Source organism: Mus pahari, chromosome 14, assembly GCF_900095145.1.
Source record: "Mus pahari chromosome 14, PAHARI_EIJ_v1.1, whole genome shotgun sequence".
NCBI classification, from domain to species: domain Eukaryota; kingdom Metazoa; phylum Chordata; class Mammalia; order Rodentia; family Muridae; genus Mus; species Mus pahari.
The window spans coordinates 74,294,209-74,321,529 of NC_034603.1; the positions used below are offsets into that span (position 1 = coordinate 74,294,209).

Below are 27,321 nucleotides of genomic sequence, written 5' to 3' on the forward strand. Positions count from 1 at the left end.
TTCTGAGTTCGAGGCCAGCCTGGTCTACCAAGTGAGTTCCAGGACAGCCAGGGCTATACAGAGAAACCCTGTCTCGAAAAACCAAAAAATAAAAAAATAAAACCATGGCAATGCAAAAAAAAAAAAAAAAAAGGTCAGGCGATGCTTTGGCGACCGTGGTAGTGAAGCAGGAGCCTCTGAGTCCCGAACTGGTCGTGCACCAGCCGCTAGCCTGTCCCTGTCCCTGCCCACCTCCGAGCCGGGCGAGCCAAGCCCTCGGAGCGAGCCTGTCCCCAGCCAAAAAGAACAGCAAGTCCTTCGGGAAAAGAAGCAAGCCTCCTCGGGCTAAGAGAAGCCAGAGTCCCCACTATTCCATGGTCAAAGTGTAGCAGGAACGTGAGGATCATTCACGGAGAGGTCGAGAGGATCAGCAGCACCGAGAGTCATCAGGAGCACAGGAGAGGTCGGAACAGTGAGCGAGACTGGCACCGGAGCCATTCGAGGCAAGTCGCTGGGCAGGGTCGGGATAGAGACAGCCAGAACCTGCGACCCAGGAAAAAGAGGGGGACTTTCATAATGCCAGTCACCAGGAGCACCGCCAGAAGAATGAAGGTGCTGGCAGGTGAGGCTCGGGAGGTGATCCCTCGCCCTGCTGGGAACAGAAGCAAAGAGGTGCCCGTTAAAGAAAAACCAAGCTTTGAACTTTCTGAGGCACTTGTTGGTGACACTAATACCTTCCGGGGTATGGTTATTAATTAAATACAGTGAGCCCCCAGAAGCCCAGACCCCAGAAAAATGGTGGCGTCTCTACCCCCTTTAAAAATGATGAGGTATGCCGGGCGTGGTGGCACACGCCTTTAATCCCCGCACTTGGGAGGCAGAGGCTGGCGAATTTCTGAGTTCGAGGCCAGCCTGGTCTACAGAGTAAGTTCCAGGACAGCCAGGGCTGCAGAGAAACCCTGTCTTGAAAAAAAAAAAAAAAAAAGAGGAGGTTTTTCCAGTCATGTACAGCCATCGGCAGAATGTGTATCTTCTGGGTAGACATGGACGCATCACAAACATTCCCATTGACCATCCTTTTTGGTTTTTTGAGACAGAGTTTCTCTGTGTAGTCTTGGCTGTCCTGGAACTCACTCGGTAGACCAGGCTGGCCTCAAACTCAGAAATCTGCCTGCCTCTGCCTCCCAAGTGCTGGGATTAAAGGCGTGCGCCACCACGCCTGGCTTCAACCATCCTTCTTGCTCAAAGCAACATATACAGTCTTCTGAACCGGCTTGTGGAATACACCCTTACTGATGGCACTGTTGGTGAAGCCCTAAATCATTGACTTCGGCTCAGGCAACAGAACATTCTTGAACAACAACATATTGAGCCACAAAGATACTATGAATTGAAAAAAAAAAAAAAAAAGACGTACTTAAATTTGGGCTCAGTAGCCAAGAATATGTCTTGCTTCATGAGTCCTCAGACACCTCTGAACTTGACAGGCAGGAGGAGGAGGAGGGGGAGGAGGAGGAGGAGGAGGAGGAGGAGGAGGATTTCCTTTATACGAGTTGTCTTGGGGACTGGAGAGATGGTTCAGTGGTTAAGAGCACTGACTGTTCTTCCAAAGGTGCTGAGTTCAAATCCCAGCAACCACATGGTGGCTCACAACCATCCAAATGAGATCTGACACCCTCTTCTGGGGTGTTTGAAGACAGCTACAGTGTACTTAGATATAATAATAAATCTAAAAAAGAGTTGTCTTGGCCAGAGCTGGAGAGATAGATGCCTCAGAGGTTAAGAACAGTGGCTGCAGGAGGCAGAGGCAGGCAGATTTCTGAGTTCGAGGCCAGCCTGGTCTTCAGAGTGAGTTCCAGGACAGCCAATTTCTACACAGAGAAACCCTGTCTCGAAAAAACCAAACCAAAACAAAACAAAAACAAAAGAAAAGTGGCTGCTTTTCCAGAGGTCCTGAGTTTAATTCTCAGCAACCATGTGGTGGCTTACAACCATCTATAATGAGATCTGGTGCCCTCTTCTGGCCTGAAGGCATACATGCAGGCAGAAAAAAAGTTGCCTTGGTTACGAAACTCTAAGACAATCATCTGTCTGTCTGTATATCTCTTTCTCTGATTTTTTTTTTTTTTTTTTGAGACAGGGTTTCTCTGTGTAGCCCTGGCTGTCCTGGAACTCACTCTGTAGACCAGACTGATCTTCAACTCAGTGATCCACCTGCCTCTGCCTCCCAAGTGCTGGGATTAAAGACATGAGACACCACCACCTTGCTTGCTTTTGATTTCTTTTTTAAACTAAAATTCTTTACTCCTTTTAAATTCTATGGGGGCTGTTTATTTTTACTATATATATATATATATATATATATATATATATATATATATATATGTGTTTTGCCTACTTGTACATCTGTGTACCATGTGTGTGCTGGATGCCCAGGGAGGTCAGAAGAGGACATCAGGTCCCCTGGTACTGGAGTTAGAGAGTTGTTAGCCACCATCCAGATGCTGGGAATGGAACAATCAGTGCTCTAACCACTGAACCATCTCTCCAAACAGTGTCTCACTATACATTCTCATCTAACTTAAACTTTCCAGATAGACCAGGCCGGCCTTGAATTCACAGGTTCTGCCTCTGCCTCTCAAATATTGTGATTACAGGTTAGTGCCAGCATGCCTGGCTCTCTGTTCTAAAAAAAAAAAAAAAAATAGTGTCTCTCTATATATGTGGCCCTGCAAACCTGGGAGTCTCTGTGTAGACCAGACTAATATCAAACTCATGGCAATCCTCCTGCCTCAGCCTCTTGAAATTACCAGTGTGACCCATAACACCCAGTGCACATAACATATATGTGCACACCTCTGTTGGCTCTAACCTAGGCTGCTAAGGACAGGGAACAGTTCACCGCAGCAGCCATGAGCACATGCAGCGACCAGAACTTGATTTCCACATACCAGTTTCACCAAACAGAACCAGGGTCATTGGAGTGAACTCAGTGGCCAGGACAGGAAAAAAGACAGGGGAGCCTGGAACAGTTTGTGTTAGAAAGCTCCAGGAATGATGGATCGTGGCAAAATAGGCCTAGCAACCAGCTTGAACAGGTTTCCACTGGCCAAAATGGGAAGAATTCAATTGCTAAAGTCAACAGTGGGAGTTATAAGCCCATGGAATCCAAGGGGCCGCTCAGACTTAAGTCTCCAGTCTGAGAGCTTGGGGTGAGGCGATATTACAGATGAAGGATACTCAGCCCTTGGTTGGCTTTCAAGTCTTCATTTATTGTCCCCCCACCCCCATGTCATGAGTGGAAAGGACATGACACATGGAGCAAGCTAGCATCCCAAAAATTCCTAGACAGACTATCTAGGACATATGGACTTTGGATGTTGATCCAGTATCTTTTCCAGCTTCCTGTCACATTGTGGGAAGGGGAGATGCAGGGATGCCAATGGGGACCAGCTTTGAGGGAGAGGCAGGCAGAGGGCCGGGAGAGGCTAGTTGGCCACCGCTGCCTCCCAAGAGCCCGTGGCCGGAGCTGAGGATTGGGCAGGGGGCCTCCTGCAGAGCGAGGTGCCCCCACATCTGGTTCCCATCACACGGTAAAAACAAACGGGTGTCTTAACTGGAAAAGGCCCAGTAGACTTAGCTAGCCAAGCCATGTAGCTGGGACAGCAGGACACGGCGTCACCTCTTCCATAGGTCACCAGGCCTGGCTGGCTCCCAAGGGGTTTGCAGAGAGAAGGCAACTGGAAAAGAGGCAGCTTTTCTGCATAGACTGACATTATCTGGACCCAGCTCCGCCTAATGTACAAAACAGCTTCCTGTGTCATTGTCCAGAGGGGCTGGTTCTCGGACTTGCGGGTGACTCATTTCAGCAGGAGGCTGGAGCCGACACACAGCCCACCCACCCTTGTCTACCCAGAGCACCTCATTTGGTGTTCCGGGGCAGCATTGCTGCGCAGTCTTGGGTAGCTGTCTAAATGTCTCTGAGCCCTTTTCCCCAGCAGTACAGAGTGTGATCCCTTCTTGACAGGGCCGCGGAAGTCTGTTTTCGTGACTGAGCACAAGGCACGGCTATGAATCAGAAAGCTCTCAGGCAGAGCTGTGGTTCCTACTGGTCACCTGGGAACCAGTCCTATGTCTTCTACTGGCTCTGAAAACGTTTAAGAAGTAACACAGAAGAAAGAAAACACCTTTTCTTCCAGGCTTTCTACCCTGGCCATCAGCACCATCCCTGACAGAGAAGGGTAGGGGGTGCGGATAGGCCTTAGCTCACATTGGCAGTCTTGCTGTGTGGTTATAGGAGATGTCGTTAATCTCTCTGACCCTGTTTCTTCTTGCTCCTGCTTTCCGGGCGCTCATGGTTAGTGAGTTAGAGTTTACACAGCAGAGAGAGGCATGGTTTGGAGTGAACACTCTTTTCCTTCCCTGCTTCCCACGGAAGACTCTGTTCTAAAAGGAAGCCTGTCGGGCTGTACCTTAAAACCAGTGCCGGCCCTTCAGTAAATCAGGAGCAGATAGAAGCAAGCTAGATTGACTCTGGGAGGCAGCCCTGCGTTCCCACTTGTGAGCATCCTTCAGTGGTCTTAGGCCACTACCCTTCGGCCTGATGAAGCCAGTTTGCTCCCCCCGGGCTCTGCAGGGCATCGGGGAATTGGGATGGGTGCCATTTCTGTGTATGCAACTGTTCTTTATCAAAAGTCAAAAAGCAGGAACCTCTCGTGGATAAGATCTGGGACACCACTTCCCTGAGTGTTTGAAAATGTCAGATAAGCTGGCTGTGCTTCAACAAACCATCTAGCTTCATAGTGGTGTGTGTGTGTGTGTGTGTGTGTGTGTACATGTGTAGGTACAAGTGGCACACCCAAAGGCCAGAGGAAGATCCCTCAGAACTGGAGTCACAGAGATCTGCAGATACTCAAGCTTGTTACGTAGGTGCTGGAATCTCAACTTAGGTTCTTATGATTCAACTGCTAGTGCTTTTTGGTTTTGTTTTTGTTTTGTTTTGTTTTTCTCTGTGTAGCCCCGGCTGTCCCGGAACTCACTCTATATAGCACGCTGGCCTCTGTCTCCCCTCAGACCCATTCCCAACTTTTACATGGGTTTTAGGGATCCAAACCTAGGCCCTCACATTTGCACGGGGAGGGTTTTACCCACTACGCCATCTCCCTGTCCCCTATCTGGGTTTCCTCACCAGAAAAGGGACCTTTTGACCACTCACACAATGCTGCTTAGGGTGACATGCTTCTCCAGAAGTCGTGAGAAAGGCCTGCACAGAGCAGTGCCTGAAACAGAGGAAAGGCTCGGTACATGCGCAGTGTTAACAGCGCTAGCTGTCACTTGCAGCTCTCTGGGCATAGAAATCCCTGCAGACACTGAGAGAGTACCAGTTCCCGCTGATAGCATAGAGCCTCCAGGGATAGAGGTCACTCCTCACTGTGTTCATCCACCTCCTTTCACAAATGTATGAGCAGGAAAACCAGGAGTTTGAGGTCATCCTCTAGAATCTGAGACCAGCGTAAGCTACCCTGTCTCGGAAAATCAGAACATAATGAGAATCAATTAGACAGGCCCCTCTCCACCTGCACACAATCCTGCCGCTCCCAGTGAATCCGCTAATACAGTGAATCAGCTAGTCAAATAGGCTTAAGTCTAATTCCTCCCACCTGACCTTCAGGCTCCCAACATCCACGCAATGGTCCTGATCCAAAAAAAAAAAGTGTATCAAGCCAGGTATGTGTGGGTGGCTCACACCTTTAGTCTCTGCACTGGGGAGGGGAGGGGAGGCAGAGGCAGGTGGATCCCTGTTGATTCAAGGACAGCCTGATCTACATAACAAGCCATAGTGAGACCCTGTCTCATAATATGTAGATAAAGAGATGGCTCAGAAGTTAGACATGCTGGCTGCTCCGGGAGAGGACCCAGGCTCAGTTCCTTACACCCATGTAATGGTTGTCAACCTCTGTAACACCAGTTCCAGGGAATTTCATGCTCTCTCCTGGCATCCAAAGGCATCAGACATGCACGTTGGGGGGGGGGGGGCGGGTACAGACATAAAAAATTGAAAATACAGTTTTTTAGACAGGGTCACATTATGTAGATCAGGCTGGCCTCAAATTCATAGAGATATGCCTGATTCTGCCTTCCCAGTACTAGAATTAAAGCTATGCCTAGCCAAAAATAAATAAATAAACAAACAAACGAATGAATGAATATTTTAAATTGTACGGAAAGGATAGACATCTCTTTCTGCCACCTTGGCACCTATGATAGCCTTCTGGGAACAGGACTACAAAGGGCAAATGTGTCTGGAAGATTGGGGTGCAGGGCCACTTCTGCAGGCTGTAAGTGGGTCCCGAACCACAGAAAGCACACGGCTCTTTAAAATTGAGAATATTCATGCTGTTGGACAAGAGACGCACTTACATATATGAAGTTGGAGAGATGCCTTGGTCGAGGAACTTAGTGTTCTCCCTGTGAACCTGAGTCAGGTTCCCTACAGCCGCATGGGGCACTGTAACTCTGACCAGGTGCCTCCTCAGTTCCCTGAACACACATGTACATACCTACACACAAACATAGACATGATTTACAAAATAATTCTTTAAAAGGAAACCCCCACAGGGACTCCTGTGGGAAACTGAGCAAAGCCGGCATACTATGGTGGCTCACAAGCATCTGTGAGTTCAGGTCAAGAGGGATCCAGCGCCCTCTTCTGGCCTCTGTAGACACAGGGCACAGTATACATACATACCCACATACATGCACACATACATGCAGGTAAACCCTCAACACTTTAAAGAACATTAAGTAAATATAAGTTTCACCTATTTGCCGAGAGTGGTGGCACACACCTTGAATTCCAGCATCCAGGAGCAGAAATAGGAGGATCTCTGAGTTCAAGGCCAGTTTACAATCTGGAGAAAGGCAACTTGGGCCCCATGGGAACAATGGCATCTGTGCTCTGGACCGAATTCCTGAGAAGCCTCCCCTCAAAAGCCATTGGACATAGACCCCATATGATACCTGCACTGCAGTGAACTTAATCTAATAGAAATGGATTTGTTGGGAGAGACAAGGAAAAGGAGGTTGGGGAGGAGCCAACTCAGCATTTACACTGTAATGCCAGTATTTTGAAGGTGGAGGCACAAAAGCCCGGGGTACAGTGTTATCCTCAGCTACGTAGTGAATTCAAAACCAAGTTGTGTCCCGCCCTACTTGCTTTTAATTTTTAACCCTACCACTCAGGAAGTCGTTAATTTCATTAGGAAGTCGATACCAGTTTATCTCTATCTTGCAGAGCTGTGCCACACAGAGCAGTTAAACAACTTGCTGAAGGTCTGGAGGCGTCCAGCCTGGATGGCAACGCAAACGGAATTCAAGAGCCAGGCTCTGACGCCCTAAACACTACTGCCTCCCTGTGGTAATCTTTCTAGTTGCAAGGGGCCTTCCAGGCTTTTAAACCTTTCCTCAGGCTGAGTATGCGCAGCCAACCTGGTCTAGCAGACCCTGTCTTAAAACAAATAAAATGCATCAATCAATCAATCCCAGGGTGTTTCCTATCGGCCGATTCCGGCTTAGCCTGGGGTACCTGGAAGGTCAGGAAAGCAGTTGTTTCCTGAATCTTCTTTAAACCAGGGTCTCATCTGCATGTGGGGACCCACACCTGTAACCCCAGCACTTGAGAAGCTAAGGAGGGAGGATTACTGTGACGTCCTGGCAAGACGGATTACAGAGGGAGGGTTTACACTCATTAGTGGACAACAGTGACACAGGGCTTGTAACCTCCAAGCTCTTGACATTCCTAAGCACGGATGGCTCTTTACTGAGGGCTATTGTGTGCCCTATGGATGTTCAGAGGCAGTAGAATAGCCCTGTCTCACATGTGACAACCAAAAATGTCTCCACACTGTGACATGCCCCCTGAGGGAATTTCAAAATCTGCCTTTAGAACCAAAAAATTTTTTTTTTTTTTTTTTTTTTTTTTGGTTTTTCGACACAGGGTTTCTCTGTGTAGCCCTGGCTGTCCTGGAACTCACTTTGTAGACCAGGCTGTCCTCGAACTCAGAAATCTGCCTGTCTCTGCCTCCCAAGTGCTGGGATTAAAGGGGTGCCCCACCGCTGCCTGGCCTAGAACCAATAATTTAAATAAACTAGAATCTTAGACTTTTTCTGCTTTTTGTTTTTGTTTTTGTTTTTGTTTTGTTTTTGTTTTTTCCCTTAAGCCATTCATTACCTGAAAGCTTGCGCTAATGTTTCAATGACCCAGTTAGAAATGCTAGCCATTTGAGGCCTGCTGCGGGCTAAAGCAAAGGAGGGAGGTAATTAATTACACATTGCCTAACTCCATTCTTCCTTGCCCTTGCTTTGGGCCTCCGGCTTCCCGTCTGGCCACTGTTTGTTGTCCAGGGTAGCCAATTCTATCTCAGAGCTGGCTACCATTCAATGATGACAGAGGGGACTTATCAGGCTTAATTAACTCAGATTTGTAAGGTTCTTAGGAAGCCCAGAATACAATGGAAGTCTAAGATACCAGGATTCTCACATCCATGTTCTTAAAAATGACAATCCCTCCGAGTGGTTGTGATGGTGAAGGCCTTTAATCCCAGCACTCAAGGGGCAAGGCAGGTGGATCTCTTGAGTTCGAGCCCAGCCTGGTCTTACAGAGTGAGTTCCAGGCCAACCAAGACCACAGTGAGAAACCCTGCCTCAAAACAAACAAACAAACAAACTCCACATAAAAAGGATGACTGTCCAGAGTATTACATGAACAGTGAAGAAGGGCCCTTCTGAACTGCACTTGAGGTCAGACAGAGGCAGAGACAGACAGACAGACAGAGAGATAGGTAACAACATAGACAAAGACAGAGAGCAGGCACACCCCTTTCCAGTTGGCTGGTCTTCCCCTTAGCCTCTGTAGCAGGAAATTATTTAAAGTATTTCCTGAACAGCTGAAGTATGTTAGAAACCTGCTAGCTCTTTCCACATTAGCTCCAGGAAGTGGATGATGAGTAATTTCTTTGTACAAGGAAAGGAAGAGACAGGCTAGATTGTCCATGTGGGAAGTGCAGAACACACTCTGAAGACTTTTGTTGGATTGGTTTGTGGTTTTGTTTGTTTTGTGTGTGGGGGTGGTGGTGGTGTGAGGGGACAGAGTATCACAAAGCCCCAGCTGGATTTAAACTTGCTCTGTAGTCAAGAATGACTTTGAACTCTTGATCGCATGTCTCTCCCAGAGACAGAGGCAGGTGAATCTCTGTGAGTTCAAGACCATCCAGGTACAGAGCTATCTTCGGGTGGGGTCAAAATGAAGTTGACCTCTTCCATTTTAGGCAGATCACATACCTAGAACTTTATCACAAGAAGAAGCTTCGAGACCCCATCCTATCTCTAGAGGTCTGTTCTCTCCACGTCCGCCTCTAAATCTCCCAGTGGGTGGGTTCATAAGCAAAACTGTAGCAGGAGTCACGAGACTAAGAGATAGCTGGGAGCCAGCTGTGACCTTAGCTAACAAATTCTCCCAGTACAATTACACAGCTAAAACAGTGGAGGGGTAGGGAGCAGTTGTTACCTTCAAGGGCAAAGAGCAGGTCTAGAGAAGCAGGCACTTGCTCAGGAGAGACAGCTCCTGAGTCCCGGTAGGCCCTGTGATTTCTACATGATCAGTAAGGAATCCTTTCCACCCCGCAGTAGTGCTTGAGCAAACTCTTCAAAAAAAAAAAGTATTTATTTTATGTATATGAGTACTCTATCTGATGTACACCTGCAGTCCAGAAGAGGGCATTGGATTCCATTACAGATGGTTGTGAGCCACCATGTGGTTGCTGGGAATTGAACTCAGGACCTCTGGAAGAGCAGCCAGTGAGCTGAGCGCCATCTCTCCAGCCCATTGGGTAAATGCCTGAGGAGGGGTGCAGCTGCTTCCGAGGGACCTGGCTGTCTGGCAGGAGGACAAGGAACCAAATACCTCCCCCATCCACCCCCCACCCCCGTGACCTTCCCATCCGCTGGAACCTGCAGGGAAACTGAGCCTGAAGCCAATCCCTATACCTCCTCTTTCTGGGGAAACAGAGGCAAGCTCCAAGTTTTAGAGCTTCATCAAGCTTTTGGAATGAATGTCAGCTGCCGCTATCAAAGTGCTGAGATTAAGCTCTGAGGGGTGGATTTTGGCTCCTGATTTGGGGCCTCTGGTAGGGATGCTGGATAGCAATGAAAGGGATTGTGTGGCAGAGAAAATGCTCACACCATAGCCAGCAAGCCAAGAGAAGAGATCGGGGTCCAAGAAGTTTCTAGGTAAATCATCACCAAACTGGACTTGGGTATCTCAAGCAACGGCTCTAAGGCCAGGAAGATAAAGAAATACTCCAATTATCCAGTCCAGTAGTGTTGGAACAGGATTGAACAATGAATGATTCAGGAAGAGACTGAACTCAGCCAACCACTCAGGGTCAGTTTGTGAGTAACCTCTGGTGACCACTACTCTGGTTTCCATAAATTCCTGTCGGCCATGTTATGCACTAAGCCAAAGGTGAGCTAGTTTCTCTGGCCCCGCGATGATCATTACAGTGACTCAGAGCCCGGGGAGGGAATCCACAGCGCTCAAACTGGTAGCTTCAAATAACTCAGTAAAGGAAGCTGTGCTGAGCCGGGATTATAGGTGGCTCACATAATCCTATCACTTCCAGGTAAGAATACAGGGCTCAGGAGTAAAGGACAGGAGGTTGAAAAACATTCACCATTTGGATAAAGTACTGTTGAGTGTACAATCTGGAGTGTTTGGTGTGTATTCCAAGGGAGTCAAATTTAGGGTCTCCAGAATACCAAGAAAATCCCTTACCGCTGAGATCTTCGTGGGTCTTCCTCCGACCTGAGACAGATATGTTTTACAGACATAGGTACCCTTCATTGGAGTTGTATCCCGTTACCGGATGTAACCTTAGGCAGACGCAGCTGCCAAACAGCAGTCCATCCACTGCACCAGTGCTTCCTGGCTCTGGCTGGGGGTAGACAGCTACCAGAGAGCTTAGCAGCAATGATAGAACTCATCAATTCAGAGGCCGTGGTGCTTGCAATTCACAGTCCCAAGGATTTAGTAGGAAGTAGGGTTTGCAGACATCAGAAGGATACTTTCAAGCTGTGCCAACAACACTGCATTTAACACACAAATGCTTGAAACTCAACTGCACTGCTGCCCCTCAAAGCCCTACTTGATAGGCTGGGCAGTTTTTTTTGTTATTTCAATGACCGAGGTCACAAAAAACAAAAAAACAATTAAACCCTCCATGTTCTAGAACACTTCACTAACACTTCCTGGGGGTGGGGGTGGGGGTGGGGAATATTGGGAAGGAGGATGACATCATGTGGCCAGATTTTTGTTCATCACAAATTAGGTCAACAACCCAATTTCAAAAGAAGGCCCCAGTAATTGATGACCCAAAAGCTTTCCAAAACCAGTCCACTGGGTTTGGGCAAGGGCAGAGGAACAGAACTACCCAGTTGTTGTAGCCCCTAACAGCCTCTGAACGTGGGTCCACCCACTCACTGAGGTTTCCAGGTTTAGTATAAACAAAACCCAAGAGCTTGGTGGGATGGAAAGAAACGAATACCATCTGGGCAAAGAGTTTTTTTTGGCTTTCTAATTTACTTAGTTCTGGGAAATTAAAAAAAAAAAAAAAGAAGAGCTAAAAGCCAAATTGAGAAAGTCAAAAATTGACAGTCTCATCCAATGAAGCTGACCTTAAGCCCTGCCTCCTCCTGCCTCCAGTCCCAAGTATAGAATTACAGTGAACCACTGTCACAGTTAGCCATGGTTGTCAACCCGACATAATCCAGAAGAGGAAACCTAACCCGACATAATCCAGAAGAGGAAACCTAACTGAGCAGCTACCTCCATTTTCTTGATTGCTCATTGTCACAGGCAGGCCAGCCTAGCCTGTGGAAGGTTCCTGTTGAGCAAACCAAAGGAAACAAGGCAGTAAGCAGCGTTCTTCCAGCTGCTTCTGGTTTTGTCTCAAAAGTTCTTGGCCTGGCTTCTCTGTAACCTATAAGCCTAATAAATCCTTCCCTCTACAAATCCCTTTGGTTATGGTATTTTTATCTCAGCAACAAAGAAGAACACAAGGACAACCACCACGCCCACTTTACATGGTACTAGGGCTTATCCATACTGGCAGAAACCATACACATAAATAAAAATGGAAGTTTAAAAAAACAAAACCAAAAACTTATGAAGACCAGATTGGTGGTGCACACCTTTAATCCTAGCACTTAGGAGGCAAACGCAGGATGATCTAAGTTTGAGACCATCTTGTTCTACATATTATGCCCCAAGACAGCCAGGACTAGAGATCTCAAAATCCAAAAACTTTACAAGAAAGCAGGGCTGGAGACAGCTCAGTGGTTGAGAATACTTGCTGTTCTTACAATAGGACCCAAGTTCATTGTGAGCACCTCCATCTGGCAGTTCCAACATCAACTCCAGTTCCAGAGGCACAAACATGATATACATGTAGACAAAACTTAACTAGAAATTGATACCAAAGAAACCTTGGTACATCACTAAACCTTGTACCTATTCAGACATTGACACCATGAAGGGGAATCAGTGGCTGTGCAGTACTTCCATTACACCCAGTTGGTATGAAAAGCCATTCTGCCATACAGAATTTGGCTCACAGGGTCATGAAACAAGAACATGCTTTTTGGACTTCTGAGGAAAGTCCCTGCTAAGAATTTATTCTCATACAAAGCAATGCATTTTAGATGTCAACTATATTCTACTACCTCACTGGGGTCATGCCGGTAACATATCCAGGCCTCACACTTTTTCGAGACAGGGTTTCTCTGTGTAGCCCTGGCTGTCCTGGAACTCACTCTGTAGACCAGGCTGGCCTCGAACCTCCCACCTGCCTCTGCCTCCCGAGTGCTGGGATTTAAAGGCGTGCAGCACCACTGCTTCACACTTTCAATCAATATCTGTTCCGCCTTTCACGTCCCACAGTAATCTCAATTAAGAAAACAGCTAGGCAGAGTAAAGAAGAATGGAACTTAATCTTTATTTACAGGACATGACATGGTACGAAATTCCACATAGAAATAAATTCAGAGGACAGCTTCATAGAGTATGTACAGTTTATAACTGTTCAAGTATAGTTTCTTTTGTAAAAAGTGCTACAATAACAAACCACATTTAAAAAGAGTTCTTAGTAGAGAAACAGTAAGACAAATTTATGAGAACACAGAATAGCAGAGCACATAGCTAACAACTCTGTGTCTTGGCTGGACATTAGAAGTTAAAGGTCCCAGGAGCTCCATCCTGAACTTGGAAGGTGAAGCCTTCAGAGGTAGTTTCTGGCACCACATTTTGATCTTCCTCTTCCTGGAAATAGTAAGACAAGATAAACATGGTACATCTCTAGCAGAACTCTGTCTCAAAGCCTGCACCTAGCAGGAAACTTGCTGCCAAAGCTTAGCTAACTCATGAATGCTGGGAGAAAGCTCTGGATGGGTTGAGGCACGATATCAACAGAAACTGACATCCGTGCACCTATCACACTGCACAACAGATCGATCAGGCAGAGTTAAGGCTTCCAGGTTAGTCCTCTTCTCCACAAACTTCCATAGGATACACATAAACTTAAGTCTCAGGATATTCAGAACAGTCCCAGGCTGTTCATACACCATCAAGCCAGTACTAGAGGAGCAAATACACACACACACACACACACACACACACACACACACACACACACACACGAGTCTAGGCTGCACTGATGCACTGATGCTTGTTCTTTGTGATGGGGTAAGAACAATATACGGCCGGGCCTGGTGGCGCACGCCTTTAATCCCAGCACTCGGGAGGCAGAGGCAGGCAGATTTCTGATTTCGAGGCCTGGTCTACCAAGTGAATTCCAGGACAGTCAGGGTATACAGANATCCCAGCACTCGGGAGGCAGAGGCAGGCAGATTTCTGATTTCGAGGCCTGGTCTACCAAGTGAATTCCAGGACAGTCAGGGTATACAGAGAAACACTGTCTCGAAAAACAACAAAAAAAAAAAAAAAAAAAAGAACCATATATGAAGGATCAAGGCTAATGGGCTTGAAGGTATTTATGAATTCTTATATACTTTCCAAGTTGTGGACATGGCCATTACTTACCTCCACTGAGAAGTACTTCTCAATTAAGTTCAATGAGGCCTTGTATACAGACTCGTTTTCATGGCTCTGTAGTGCTTCAATTTTATCCAAGCCTCCACACTCTTCAATCATTATACTGAGTTTTTCTGTCTCACCTAGTTTCTCTGCAGCCTTAAAAACAAAACACAATTTAAGTTTACTACCTTCTATGAGATACAAATACCAGTTTCTATGAGAGTTGTTTTAGTTGTTTTGTGTATTATTTCGATCTATTTTTGTCTGGCTTTGATTTCTGAGACAGTTTATGTAGCCCTGGCTGTCATGGAATTTGCCATGTAGACCAGGCTGGTCTCAAACTCAGAGATGCGCCTGCCTCTGCCTCCTGAGTGCTGGAATTAAAGGCTTGCTCCACCACCTCCCACAAAAAAAAAATTTTAGCTCCTCCCCCACAAAAAAATATTCTTAAAGAAAGGGTGCCAGGAGAGTGGCTCAGTGGTTAAGAGTACTTGTTCTTGCAGAGGATCTGGGTTTGACTCCCAGCATACAACACACAACTCCAGTTCCCACCCATACATACAAAATATAAAAAGAATGGGGGGAGGTGCCAATACAGAGTCTCTCTGTGTATCCTAAGCTGGTCTCAAACTCAAGAGCTCAGCCTGCCTCTGCTTCCGAAGTGGAGGGACAGATTAAGACTTCATTAGTAAATTTAAAAACTGAGGCTGCACACAAACAAACCTGTTTCTGATTATTAGTAAAGCAAATGTACCTGTCCGCTTTCCAGTCCTAACAGTAACCATCAACCTTAAGTTCAAGCAAACAGAGCCCTGACAGGACTTACCTGAAAGATATTTGAAATGGCATCAAGAATAACCTGAATAATCTTGGTATCTTTTGCACTCAAGAGGTTCATCAAAGGTTCTATTATCCCACAATGAACGAGATACACAATCTGTTCAACAGTCCCACCGCTGGTATAGTTGGTTATAGCCCACGCAGCCTCCTTCTGTGTCTTAAAGTCTGCCTGATAAACAAGAAAGAAGAAAACGGTTTTAGTCCAAAAGTCTTAACAGCAAGACTCCAAAAGTTAGTGGTCTAAAAACACCAAGTCAACAACTACCTATCCAATATTAGGAGGTACTGTATCCAACTCAAGCCACCTGCCTCTCCCTCACAAGCTCAGGAATTAAAAGCATGTGCCACCATGCCCAGGTTCCTCTAAGACTCTAATCAAGCATAGGTTGTCATAAATGCTATCATCTGGTCAAACCCTGAACTCTCATTACCTTAGAGAGGACACCAACAAGAAAGGGGACCAGGCCATGATTCACAACTTGCTGTATCTGGTCCTGGCGTCCAGCTGTAATGTTCGACATTGTCCACGTGGCCTCCTTCTGAATATTAGTTTTGGGGTTTGTTAGCAGGCTGGGAAAGACTGCAAGTGCTCCTGCATCTATCACTTTCTGAGTCTGTTCATCTGTTCCAGTGACAATATTCCCTATGGCTCTTAGTGCGGGAGTCTAAAAAAGGAAAAAAAAAGATTGGTACCAATTAATTACTTTCCAGTGCTGCTAAAAAAAATTCTCTATTCTAAAAAGTTCTGCAAAAGTAACAGGCAGTATCTCAACAGTCATCAACTGATTATGCTCCTGTACTAATAAAGTTCATTAATAAAAAGGCTAACTAACACCTACCACAATGGGCAATTCAGTAGCGCCTAGAAGCTTCACAAGTTGTGGAACAACTCCTTTCTTCACAACCATCTCAATGCGCTCATTTGGACCATCAGTCAGGTAGGAAATAGCCCAGCAGGAATCTGCTAATACTTCTGGATCATTGTGGTGCAGGAGTCGAACTAAAGTAGGAAGAATCTGCTCAACAGCATCTAAGGGAGGTGCAGGATTCTTGTTTCGACAAAGGTTTGAAAGCGTCCAGGTAAGATTACGTAAGTAGCCACACTGAAGGGGAGAGAAAAATTATTGAGAAGGCTTGTCTTTGAAAAGATGGGGAAAATAAAAATCAAATATTAGGTGACTATACTTATGGTATTAACTTACTGCCAAGGATGACAGATCAGGAACTGCAAGAAGTGCCAATAGTGGGTCAATTGCACCATGTTTGATAACTAAGTCTCGGAAAGCTGAACCATCACCTGGAACAGAAAGCAAGATTGGTTGAGCATGGTAGTGAACACCTTTAATCCCAAGATCTATTTCTGTGAATTCCAAATTATCCTGGTCTATATAGCCAGTGCTACATAAGAGAGAGAGAGAGACCCTGTCTCAAAAAAATGAAAAAGCGAGATTAATGAACCTACTATCCCAAACATCCATGTTTAGTTAGCTACTGAATGCACTGTCAGACCTGTTCTAACTTCAGTAGCATTCTTAAATGCTTCTTCCATTCCTAATAAGGGCCTAAAGCAAGCACAAAGCTTGACACAAAAGCCACTAGGACCTTCTTTAATCACATTGGACACATTCAGTCCAAAGAATTTTAAGTGCAAGTACCTGCAATGTTTCCCAGAGCCCACACAGCTTGCTCGCTGATGTGAGCATGGGGAGATGCCAAGAGAGAAATAAACGCCGGGATAGCGCCTCCGTCCACCACGGCTTTGGTCTGCTCAGATGTTCCGGAAGCAATGTTGGTGAGTGCCCAAGCAGACTCAAACTGAATAGGACTACAATCAGTTTTGCCCAAAAAGGACACAAATTTTGGGATCAAACCAGCCTGGATGATGTTGTCTATAGGAGGCTGTTTCTCTCTAGAAAGCAGTTTCCTAAGGGAAAAGAAAAAAAAAAAAAAAAAAAGAAAAAAAGTTGAAGTTGATTTTTCAAGGTGCCCTGAAAAGGTGGATACAAATCTGGTCATAGTGGTTGATCCACGTATAATCTCAACACGGAGAGGGCTGAGACAAAAGGACTGTGAACTTAAAGTCAGCCCAGGCGACATGAGATGTTGTTTAAAGGGGAAAGGAGATGGTGAGAGAGTTTAGTGGGTAAAAGAGCTTGCCACCAAGCTGACAGCCTGAGTTCAATCCCCAGAATTCACATGGTGGAGATTAGTTTTCCTGATTCATTCATTCCCCCCCGCCCCCCACCCAGGCTCTCTCTCACACTACCCGGGCTCTCTCTCACTCTCTCACACACACAATTTTAGGATAAAGTAAAAATTCATGAAAACAGGAATGTATGGCTTTACTTTATTCACCCCACCTGTTTCTCCACTGTACCTCCCTCAATCTCAAAGGGCTAATTTCTTAGGTTATCCATGCCAGAGCCTACAGACTTACCGAGCAGCTTGAGTAGCTTGGAGCTGGCTTTCCAAATTGTTACTGTTTATGCCTTTAACAATGTCCTCAACAGACCAATTTACAGTACCCTTAAAAAAAAAAATGCAGTATTTTACAAATTATTATTTTTATATACAAATATATATACTTTATAGCACTATGCTGTTTGTCAACTCGATATAACCTAGACATCGAGATACAATCAACATACAGAATTATTTTGGTCAGATTAACCTGTGGTCCTGTCTGAAATTACCTTCATGATATGGGAGAGTCCAGCTTAACGTGGGCAGCACCATCCCCAGGCAGATGGATCTAGGTTGTATAGGAAAGCTAGTCCAGGCAAAAAGCCAGTCAGTAAGTAGCAACACCTTGCCTACTGCCTCATGGTTTCTGATTTCCTGTCCTGATTTCCCTCATTATTAAGTTATGACCTGAAGGCATAGCCAAATAAACCTTTTCCTGCCACCACATTGCTTTCAGTCAGTTTTTTCACAGTAATAGGAAGCAAGCTAGCACATATGGCATTGTAAAGATACATAGGCTCTTATCTCAAGATTAGCTTTGCATTTAATTTGGCCTACTAAATCCTGCTTTATATGTAGAATAATAGTTCTCAAACTTGGTACTATGACATTGGATTCCCAAGTCAGAACACTTAAGCTTTTGTTATTAGAAGGAGTAGCAGTGAACTATTTTAAGAATGGTTTAAGGCAAAGTAAATGCTATCCTTAGTCACAATCCTTTTTTTTTTTCCTGAAACAGAGTTTCCCTGTGCAGCTCTGGCTGTCCTGGAACTCACTTTGTAGACCAGGCTGATCTTGAACTCAGAAATCCGCCTGCCTCTGCCTCCCGAGTGCTGGGATTAAAAGTGTGCGACACCGCACCCGGCTCAAATATATATGCAGCTACAGATGTCTTGGGGTTTTTGTTTGCGTTTCTGACACAGATCTCCATGTAGCCCCGGGTATCCTGGAGCTCTTTTTATGTAGACCAGACCAGTCTAGAACTCAGATCTACTTACCTCTATCTCCCGAGGGCTGGAATTAAAAGCATGTGTGCCACCACATAGGGCCTAATTTCTTGGGTTTGTATTTAAAAATCTATAAATTTCTGTGGTAGATAATTATGTTGTAATCACTACAGAAGAGAGGCTTGCAGCCCTTGAAACAACATAAACTATTGTCATCGCTCTTGGTTGCCCATCAGAACTTTAAGCTAAGACACCATTGCTGAAGGCACCCTACACTTTGGCTATAGACCATGAGAGAGGGAAAAAAAAAAAACCAAACTGGAACTGACATGGAACTTTTCCTCACTGCTAACTTTTACAGTGCTGGGAGATACTACACAGGCATCTAGAAGGGAAAGCTAACCATCATACCCAGCTTTAACTGTACATCCTGTCTAGCATAGGCATATTGAACCCACTGGATCAATAGGAGCATCATAGTTATGGAGGAAACCAACTACTTTCTGGAAACCTGCTCCACTGGAACACACCTGTTCCTGCACACCTGATCCCTGCTAAGGTCATAAGCCCTAGAGGGAAATCAACTATTATTACTTTTGCTAATAACAGACATGGTATATTACCTTTTAACTATCTCCCTACCTATAGATTAGTGCAACTCTCTAGAGAAGCTTCTTTTTTGCAATGATGGTGGTTAATACAGAATCTCAGATGGCCAATGAGTGATGAAGAGCTCAGCTATAAAAGGGATGTCTGTATCATACATACGTACTCTCAAGCCTAAGGGAACATTGTGGAAGGAGAAGTGGAAAAAAAAGATTCAGATGACACAGCAATTGTACTCACTGTGACAACTGAGGAACTGACTCCATCAGATGAGTTATGTAGGACATTTCTTGATTGCTAATTGAAGTAGGAGGCCCAGCTCTGTAGGCAGTGCCACCCTGGCAGGTAGGCCAGGATAGATAGCAAAGCTCCCTGAGATTCAGGTGTAGTGGCACATCTTTAACCCAAGCACCAGGGAAGCTAGCCTGGTCTTCATAGTGAGTTTCAGGTCACCAGGATTACACACTTATAAACTGGGCAAGCCAGAGACTAAGCCAATAAGCATTGTTTTTCCTTGGATAATGGACTATAACCTGCAAGCCAAATAAACCCCTCCTCCACCCAAGTTGGTTTGGCAGTGCTTTATCACAGAGAACCCTAAATAGACGTGTGGAAGATAAGGCATTCTAATACTTCACCATATAAGTGGGAAGGGCTCATAAGGTTCTACTCCTTCCTGGGGAAGGGTGAACATCCCTCAGGGAGAGGTACAGCCACTGGCAAGCTATCCATGCTCCAGTAAACAAGCTCCCACCCATTTTCACACTTGCAACCATAATTACGCTCAGTAGGTCAAATATAAAACAAAGAGAAAAAAATTGCTGGAAAAAAGGGTTTCAGCAGAAAAAGTAATCAGGAATCAAGGTGAAAAGGACTAAACTTCATTATATATATGTATGCATTCAAAGATACAAGTTTGTATATATAATCTGACATTAAAACCAAGCATGAAAATTATAAGGCAGAATGGCAAAGGAGTGCAAATGTAAAAAAGAAATATGCTAATAATATCCAGCATTGTCTCCCTTCCTGTAAGGTCAACTCAGAGACAGCACTGTGCACCAGAGACCAGCCTGGACTATGTAGCACCCTGCTTCAAAGGACAGGACTGGAAGAGTCTCAGTTATAGGAAGGCTGTCATGGAGTAGATTTTGAGCAGACAGAACATGTCAACCAGGTATTACTCAACACAGGATACATTCTAAGAAATGTGGTATACAATTTCATTGTAATAAGTTACAAGTACCTAAGCTATAATATAAGCTTACTGGGTTACAAAGCTATAAAGCATTGTTATAATGAATGTGGCAGGCAATTCCAACAGGGTAGGAAGTATCCAAAGTGTAAATGTAGAAAAAAGTACAGTAAAGGTAACATAAAAGATAAAAATGGTATATACAACCAAGCATGGGAAACTTCCCATGAATGGAGCTTCAGGATTGGAAGCTGCTCTGGATTAAATGACAATGGAGAAGTCATTATATTTGCACTGTACACCACTGCACCACTGCTTCTCAACCCCTTCGGTAGAGCAACTCCCTCTTAGGAGTCACTGAAAACCACCAGAAAGCACATTTATTGTTTTATTTATTGAATGTGTGAGTGCTCTACTCCCATGACAGAAAAGGGATCAAATCCCTTTATAGATAGATGGTCATGAATCACCATGTAGGTGCTGGGACCTCCGGAAGAGTAGCCAGAGCCATTAATCTCTGAGCCATCTCTCTAGCCACCTGCATTATGAAATTTATTTATTTATTTATTTTTGTTTTTCAAGACAGGGTTTCTCTGTATAGCCCTGACTGTCCTGGAACTCACTTTGTAGACCAGGCTGTCCTCAAACTCAGAGATCCGCCTGCCTTTGCCTCCCAAGTGCTGGGACTAAAGGCGTGGGCCATCACTGCAAGGCTCCAGGCTATGATTCTTCACAGGAGCAAAATTAGTTACTAAGTAGCAACAAAGACAATCTTATGGTTGGTGATCACAACATTCATTAGCAAGGCTGAGACCCACTACTTTATACTGTATAAGCATGGCATGATTGTATACACCTGATGCTGAGAGAAGAGGACTAAAGTTAGGTTCCAAAGCAGGAACTATATAGAAAATGATGAGACCAACCAGGGTTATACAGCAAGATACTGTCTCAAAAAATAAATAAATAAAAATAAAATGGAACTAGAGATACAGGTCAATGATAGAATACTTGCCTATCACACACAAGGCCCCCTGGGTGTGATCCCTAGTTAGAAAGAAAGAAAGAAAGAAAGAAAGAAAGAAAGAAAGAAAGAAAGAAAGAAAGAAAGAAAGAAAGAAATTTTCTCCTTCAACTGACATGTCAAGGTACTAAACTAGTATCCAGAAGTGCAGGAAGTTTGAAAGAAGGACAGAAAACTATCCACTGGAGTGTGGGAAGGAAGAAAAGGTGTTTAAGAAACATTCATCCATATTTTCTAGGTTGACATGAAATCAAATATATTCACCTGGTTGTTTCGGTTTTCCTGTAGTGGAGAAATAGCATCATCAGGAAATGAGCTGACGTTTCTCCTTTTCAGCATCTGGTCATCTTTTTTAGCTTTCCTAAGTTCCACATTAACTTCTATTCGGCGGCGGCGCATTTCCTGAAAAAAAGAGCCCCTCATTTTATCTATCCCATCAGCGTTTACTGCCAAGTGATCCTTCTCCCTCTCCTTTTTCCCCCCCTTTTTGGTTTTTCAAGCCAGCCAGTGTTTTTCTGTGTAGCCCTGGCTGTCCTGTAACTGGTTTTGTAGACCAGGCTGGCCTCAAGCTCGAGAGATCTACCTGCCTCAGCCTCCCAAGTGCTGAGATAAAAGGCATTCAGCACCCCACCCAGCTGTGATTGTTTTTTTTAAATCCTTCAAAGTCCAGCAAGAGATGGCTCATTCAATAAAGGCACTTGTCACCAAGTGTGAGGCTTTCAATCTTTCAGAGCCATGCAGAGGAGGGAACACCTCTACATGTGCAACAGGTGCACAGGAGGCCTCCACATATGCAGAAGTAAATAATAAATAAATGCCTAAATAAATACCTAAGACTAGATGAGGCTTGGGCACAGAAAAACCCACCTAGCATGCGCGTGAAGCTCTGGATTCAATCCCCAGTACCTCAAAACTGCTGCGTCCTCTAAACTTCTCTCCGTTCCACCTACAAGTGCACCCGGAGAGTAGAAGGTACTCACTGAACTGTCCTTTCCCTTGTTCTTGAATCTGTTAAGGCGGGCAGCTGCTAAGTTAGCATTCTCGTTCGTGGACATGGTTGCAGGAACAAGGAGCAAAACTAGGAGGGTGAGAATAAAAAAGAAAGGGAAAAAAAGCATTTTTAATAAGAAGACAGCAGCGGCCAGCCTGGTCTACAGAGAGAAACAAACAGAAATATACAATAGCATGTTATAACCAACCAAATTTCAACTCCATCTCTATCCTAGATAAAAAAAAGCCACAACGAAGACGACGACAATGACACACACAGCCTGGCAGTGGTGGCAAAGCACTCCAAGCACTTAGGAGGCAGAGGTGATCTGAGTTTGTGGCCGGCCTGGTCTACAGAGTGAATTCCAGGACAGCCTGAACTACTCAGAAAAACCCTGTCTCAAAAATATAAATAAAAATAAAGCAAACCCCTACAAGTTTTCATCATTATGGCTATAGTACTAAATCATAATTGCCCCTACTACAAAGGCAACTGAACTGTCAATCAAAAACATTTTAAAACAAAGATAATTTAAATTTTCCATTAACCACACTTTAAAAGAAACGAATGAGCAGGGCAGTGGTGGCTCACACCTTTAATTCCAGCACTTGGAAGGCAGAGGCAGGCGGATTTCTGAGTATGAGGCCAGCCTGGTCTACAGAGTGAGTTCCAGGACAGCCAGGGCTATACAGAGAAACCCTGCCAAGAAAAAGAAAAAAAGAAACGAACGAAATTAATTTTAAGATTTTTTTTTAACCCAATATAGCTAAACTATTACCATCTCAGGATGTCATCAATACAGAAAAATTGAGATGTTTTACTGTTTCACCTTCAAAATCCTATGGGTAGTTTTAAGCTCACAGGGCATCTCGACTCAGATTAGCGGCTTTTCAAACACTCAACACTCAACAGCCTTAAGCTTCTAGCCTGCACGGTATTAAGTCAGGGATCTAAATTCTAGGCTCCATTAGTTAATAGAACACCAAGTAGGAGAACCCCGGCTGCCTTACAGTTAACAATCTACGTCCTTAAGGCAATAAACGCAGCTCTGGTTTTCTGTTGATCGATGGCCAAAACGGACCCATACTAGTACCCTCTTGCAAGTTACATAAAGACTCGGTTCGTTCCATTATCGGGCCTTCCATAACACCATCGCTGTCAGCAGTGACACTAACGCCGCATCTTGCACACACTTCCAGCGAAGTGCATTCAACCGGGAGGACATCAGCTGTGCTCAGTGGGGCTCTATAGAACCCAGGTGTGGTCGTCGCCAAGGGACAGGAATCCAGAGTACCCTGGGATAAGCTGGTAGCTTTAACTGCCTTCTGTCCGTCCTCGACCCTGACCCAGGTGACCCGGGTCAAGGGCTTAACTGGGGCGTCTTAACTGCAACCTTCATCTCCAGCCCAGGGGCAGAAAGCATCAGGAAAGCGGCGGCAACAGCCAGGTAGGTCCGCTCGACTGCGGCCGCCCCGCAGCCCCCTCAACGCCGACCCAGGCCGCTCCCAGACCTTCGCTGCCCTCCGCAGCGCCCGGCGCTGCCAGCCCTGACCCCGGCATGGCGAAACCAACCCGCCCCGAGGCCTGGTCGGAGCAGGGAGGCTCAGCTCCCGCCCGGGCGCGGCCTGCTCCCGCCCTCCGCCCCGCAGCCCTCCGTCCGGCCGTTACTGCTCAGGACCGGCCTCCGTTCCTACCTGTACAGCCGGCTCAGACTTCCACGAAAGGCGGTGCGGGGCACTCGAGCTGCGGGGCGGCGGCGGTGCAAACGTCTGCTGCCTTTCAGCCCTCAGACTTTGTGCCTCGTGCTGCCGGCCGGCGCGATTTAAATTTCCCGGTGACGCCGCGTTCCGATTGGCTGGTTTGAGCCTAAGCTGTGCGTTCATTGGTAGGTTTGAAAAACACGTTAGGCGGGGGGGTGGGGGTGGGACGCAGACGCAGGTCCTGGAGGGGGGAAGGTGGGGGTGGGGCGGTGAGCCGGAAAGCGTCGCAAGACGAGGGAGCCGCCCGGCAATCCCAGGGTGCCTTGCAGAAGGGTGACTCCAGATCTCAGCATGGAGACCTGGGTTTCATCTATGCTTAGACGAGCACTGGGCCGTACCCTGTTTGCTTTCCCTGGGCCTGTTCTTAAACCCACGAAATTATTATTACACTTGTTAATTTAAAAAAAAAAAAAAAAAAAAGGCTTAGCCTGCGGTGATTGGCCCAGGCTTTTAATCCCAGCACTAGGGAGGCAGAGTTCAAGACAAACCTGGTGTATACAGCGAGGCCAGCCAGGGCTAAATAGTGAGACCCTGTCTCAGTCAAATCAGTCAAGTCGATCAACCAATAAAAGAAAAGAGCTTACCATAAATATATTGACTTTTTAGAAGATTTTTACGGCAGGAGCTGGTCACTGGGAGAAAGTTTGGATCTGTGTGGCTCATAATCATTCGTTGTATCACTATATTGTTTATAGTATTTATTGATTATTTTATCTTTAGATAATCATTAGTTGTATCACTATATTATTGTTTATGCTATTTACTGGTTATTTCATTTTTATTATGAGGAGTGGGATTGAGGCAGGGTCTCACATTAACAATAGAGCCTAGGCTAGCCTTGAATAGAGCCCAGGCAATGCTTCCTCAACATCAGTTCTGGGGTTACAGACATGTCCCACTTTGTCTTGTGTGTGTTAAATTTTTTAGATTACTTGGAAAATAAAGACAATGGAAGCAGCAAATATGGTAACAAATAACTTATTAATGCCTATTTTCTCCAAACCTTTTAAAATTTTTATTTATTTATTTGTAGGAGTTTTTTTGCCCCCTCCCCCCAAACACACACACACACACAGTTAATGGGTTTCTCTGTGTTTCTGTAGACCTGGCTGAACTCCACAGACCTCAGGAGTGCTGGGACTAAAGGCAGTGTGCCACTACTGCCTGCCTTCGAATACTTTAAAACTTGAGTAATTCTGAACACAGAATCACAAACCTTTGCCTAGACTTGTCAAATGTTAACATTTATCACATTTTTTATATGTAACATGTACATAGTGTATACACACATACACACACACATTTTAGCCTTTTCTCTAATTTGTTTTTGTTTTTCAAGATAGGGTTTCTCTGTGTAGCCCTGGCTGTCCTAGAACGCCCTCTGTAGACCAGGCTGGCCTCGAACTCAGATCCAAAAGTCTCTGTCTCCCCAGTGCTGGTGTTAAAGGCATTTGTGGGTTTGTTTGTTTGTTTTCCCTTTTGTTGTTTGTGAGCCACCATGTGGCTGCTGGGAATTGAACTCAGGACCTCTGGAAGAGCAGTCAGAACCGCTGAGCCATCTCTCCAGTTCCACAAGAAGACATTTTCAAGCTGAACAGCAGCAGTGTCATACACCTTTAATCCCAATGCTAGGGAGGCAGGGACATCAGAGCTCTGTGAGTTTAAGGCTAGCCTGGTCTACAGAGCAAGATCCAGGAGAGCCAGAGCTACACAGTGTGTGTGTGTGTGTGTGTGTGTGTGTGTGTGTTGGGGGGAAACATGGGGGGTGGTGAGGAGGAAAAAGAAAAAAAGACATTCTCTTATTATATAAGCACACTGCAAACCCCCAAAATAAAAAATAATTCAACTTCCATTTTATTATCAGTGCATATCCACTGGAGTATTTTAGGAAAGTTGTAGTCGTGTATTTTGGAAAGAAAGAAAGAAAGAAAGAAAGAAAGAAAGAAAGAAAGAAAGAAAGAAAGAAAGAAAGAAAGAAAGAAAGAAAGGAATCCAAGCAGTATGCTTTGTTCTCACGGGCATTTGTGCCAATTCTCTGGTGTGGCCCAGAAGTTCACAGGCAGTTGCTCCCAATCTGACCTGCTAAATGCAAGAATGTGGAAGAAAGCTATTCTCAACCAATCACTGCCAGGCATTCCCTTGGCTACTGTGAATGGTTCAGGGGCAGGCACATGACCTAAATTCATCCACTTGGGAAGCCTATGTCCTTTGTTTAGTCTGAGGTAGGAACAACTTCTGAAAGGAGATTGAATCTTACAACTCTGAATAAGGAACTTGTAGGGAAAAAAACAAAAACAAAAAAAAAAAGTTGAGGGCTCCGACCCACACCCTGCCAAATTTCTGTGTCTCTGAAGTTTATGCTTCGTGCATGTTAGCTGCATTAGTAAATTGAGCTTCTGTCCCCTTGAAAACAGTGAGTACAGTGTTCCCGAGAGTGTTTTTGGTGATGTGCCTGTGTTAATTGTCACAGATCAGATGAAGTCATAAAGTCTTAAGTGATTTGTCCCAGGTATACAGAGACAACAAATGACAGATGGGAACCAAGCCCACTGTACTAACCCTTGAAAAGAAACTGAAACACAGGAATAACGTCAAAAGTTGCCTTGACAACTAAGGGTGGTGGGGCAGTAAAACCCAGCAATCCAGAGGCAGAGACAAGTGGATCTCTGTGTGTCCAGGAAAGCCCCAGCTATACAGCAAGGCCCAGTGGAGGAGCTGGACAGATGGCTCAGTTGTTAGGCATACAGCCTGCTCTTTCAGAGGGGCCTGAGTTCAGTTCTCCGCATCTGCATCAGTGGCTCATCACCACCACCTCTGACTCCAGCTCCCTTCTTATGCCTGAGGGAACCTGCATGCATGCGTGGGGCATATGTACATGTGGCATGCGTGACCCTCCCCCACATAGACATATAAATAAAAATAAATCTTCTTTTACACAAACATAATATTTTTATTAATTTGGGGGGGAAATTTATATATCACACTCCATTTCCATTCCTCCCAGGTCTATCCTCCCACCTTTGGGTCCCCACACGGCCCCCCCCCCCCAAATACACCAAGTCCAATTTGCGTTGCCTAACTACTCCTTGGAGCATGGTCAAAGTCCGAGTGGGTGGCTAGCCTGTTAAAGGTGGCTGACTCCTCCCCCCTGCCCTCCAGCCAGAAGCCACCAACTATGCAGAGCTCCCTGTCAGCATCTTTATCACACTTTTTAGTTTGTTTGGATTTTTCTTTTTTCTTTTCTTTTTCTTTTGTTGAGTTGTGTAGCCCTTTATTGGCAACTTAAATAGATATCTGTTGTACAACAGAGGTAGTAATTGTCTATAGCTGGAGACTTCCTGTATTTGAATTTCTTTCTTTTTTTTTTTTT

General features: G+C 45.3%; 1 protein-coding gene and 1 pseudogene across 1 annotated transcript; one reads left to right on the forward strand and one right to left on the reverse strand.

Annotated features, from left to right (window-relative positions):
* LOC110331882 overlaps positions 1-1,494 on the forward strand; it is a 3,724-nt pseudogene extending 2,230 nt beyond the window's left edge.
* Positions 1,495-12,999: 11,505 nt separating this feature from the next.
* Positions 13,000-24,052, reverse strand: Kpna2 (karyopherin subunit alpha 2). The gene is made up of 11 exons (XM_021211440.1): positions 23,886-24,052; positions 22,181-22,278; positions 21,465-21,602; positions 17,403-17,491; positions 16,621-16,889; positions 16,168-16,262; positions 15,805-16,068; positions 15,397-15,630; positions 14,952-15,134; positions 14,132-14,281; positions 13,000-13,351 (listed from the first exon to the last, which is right to left on the reverse strand). Exons 2-11 carry the CDS (start codon positions 22,253-22,255, stop codon positions 13,259-13,261), a joined length of 1,590 nt encoding a protein of 529 aa, XP_021067099.1. The 5' UTR covers positions 22,256-22,278; positions 23,886-24,052; the 3' UTR covers positions 13,000-13,258.
* Between the last annotated feature and the right edge of the window lie 3,269 nt (positions 24,053-27,321).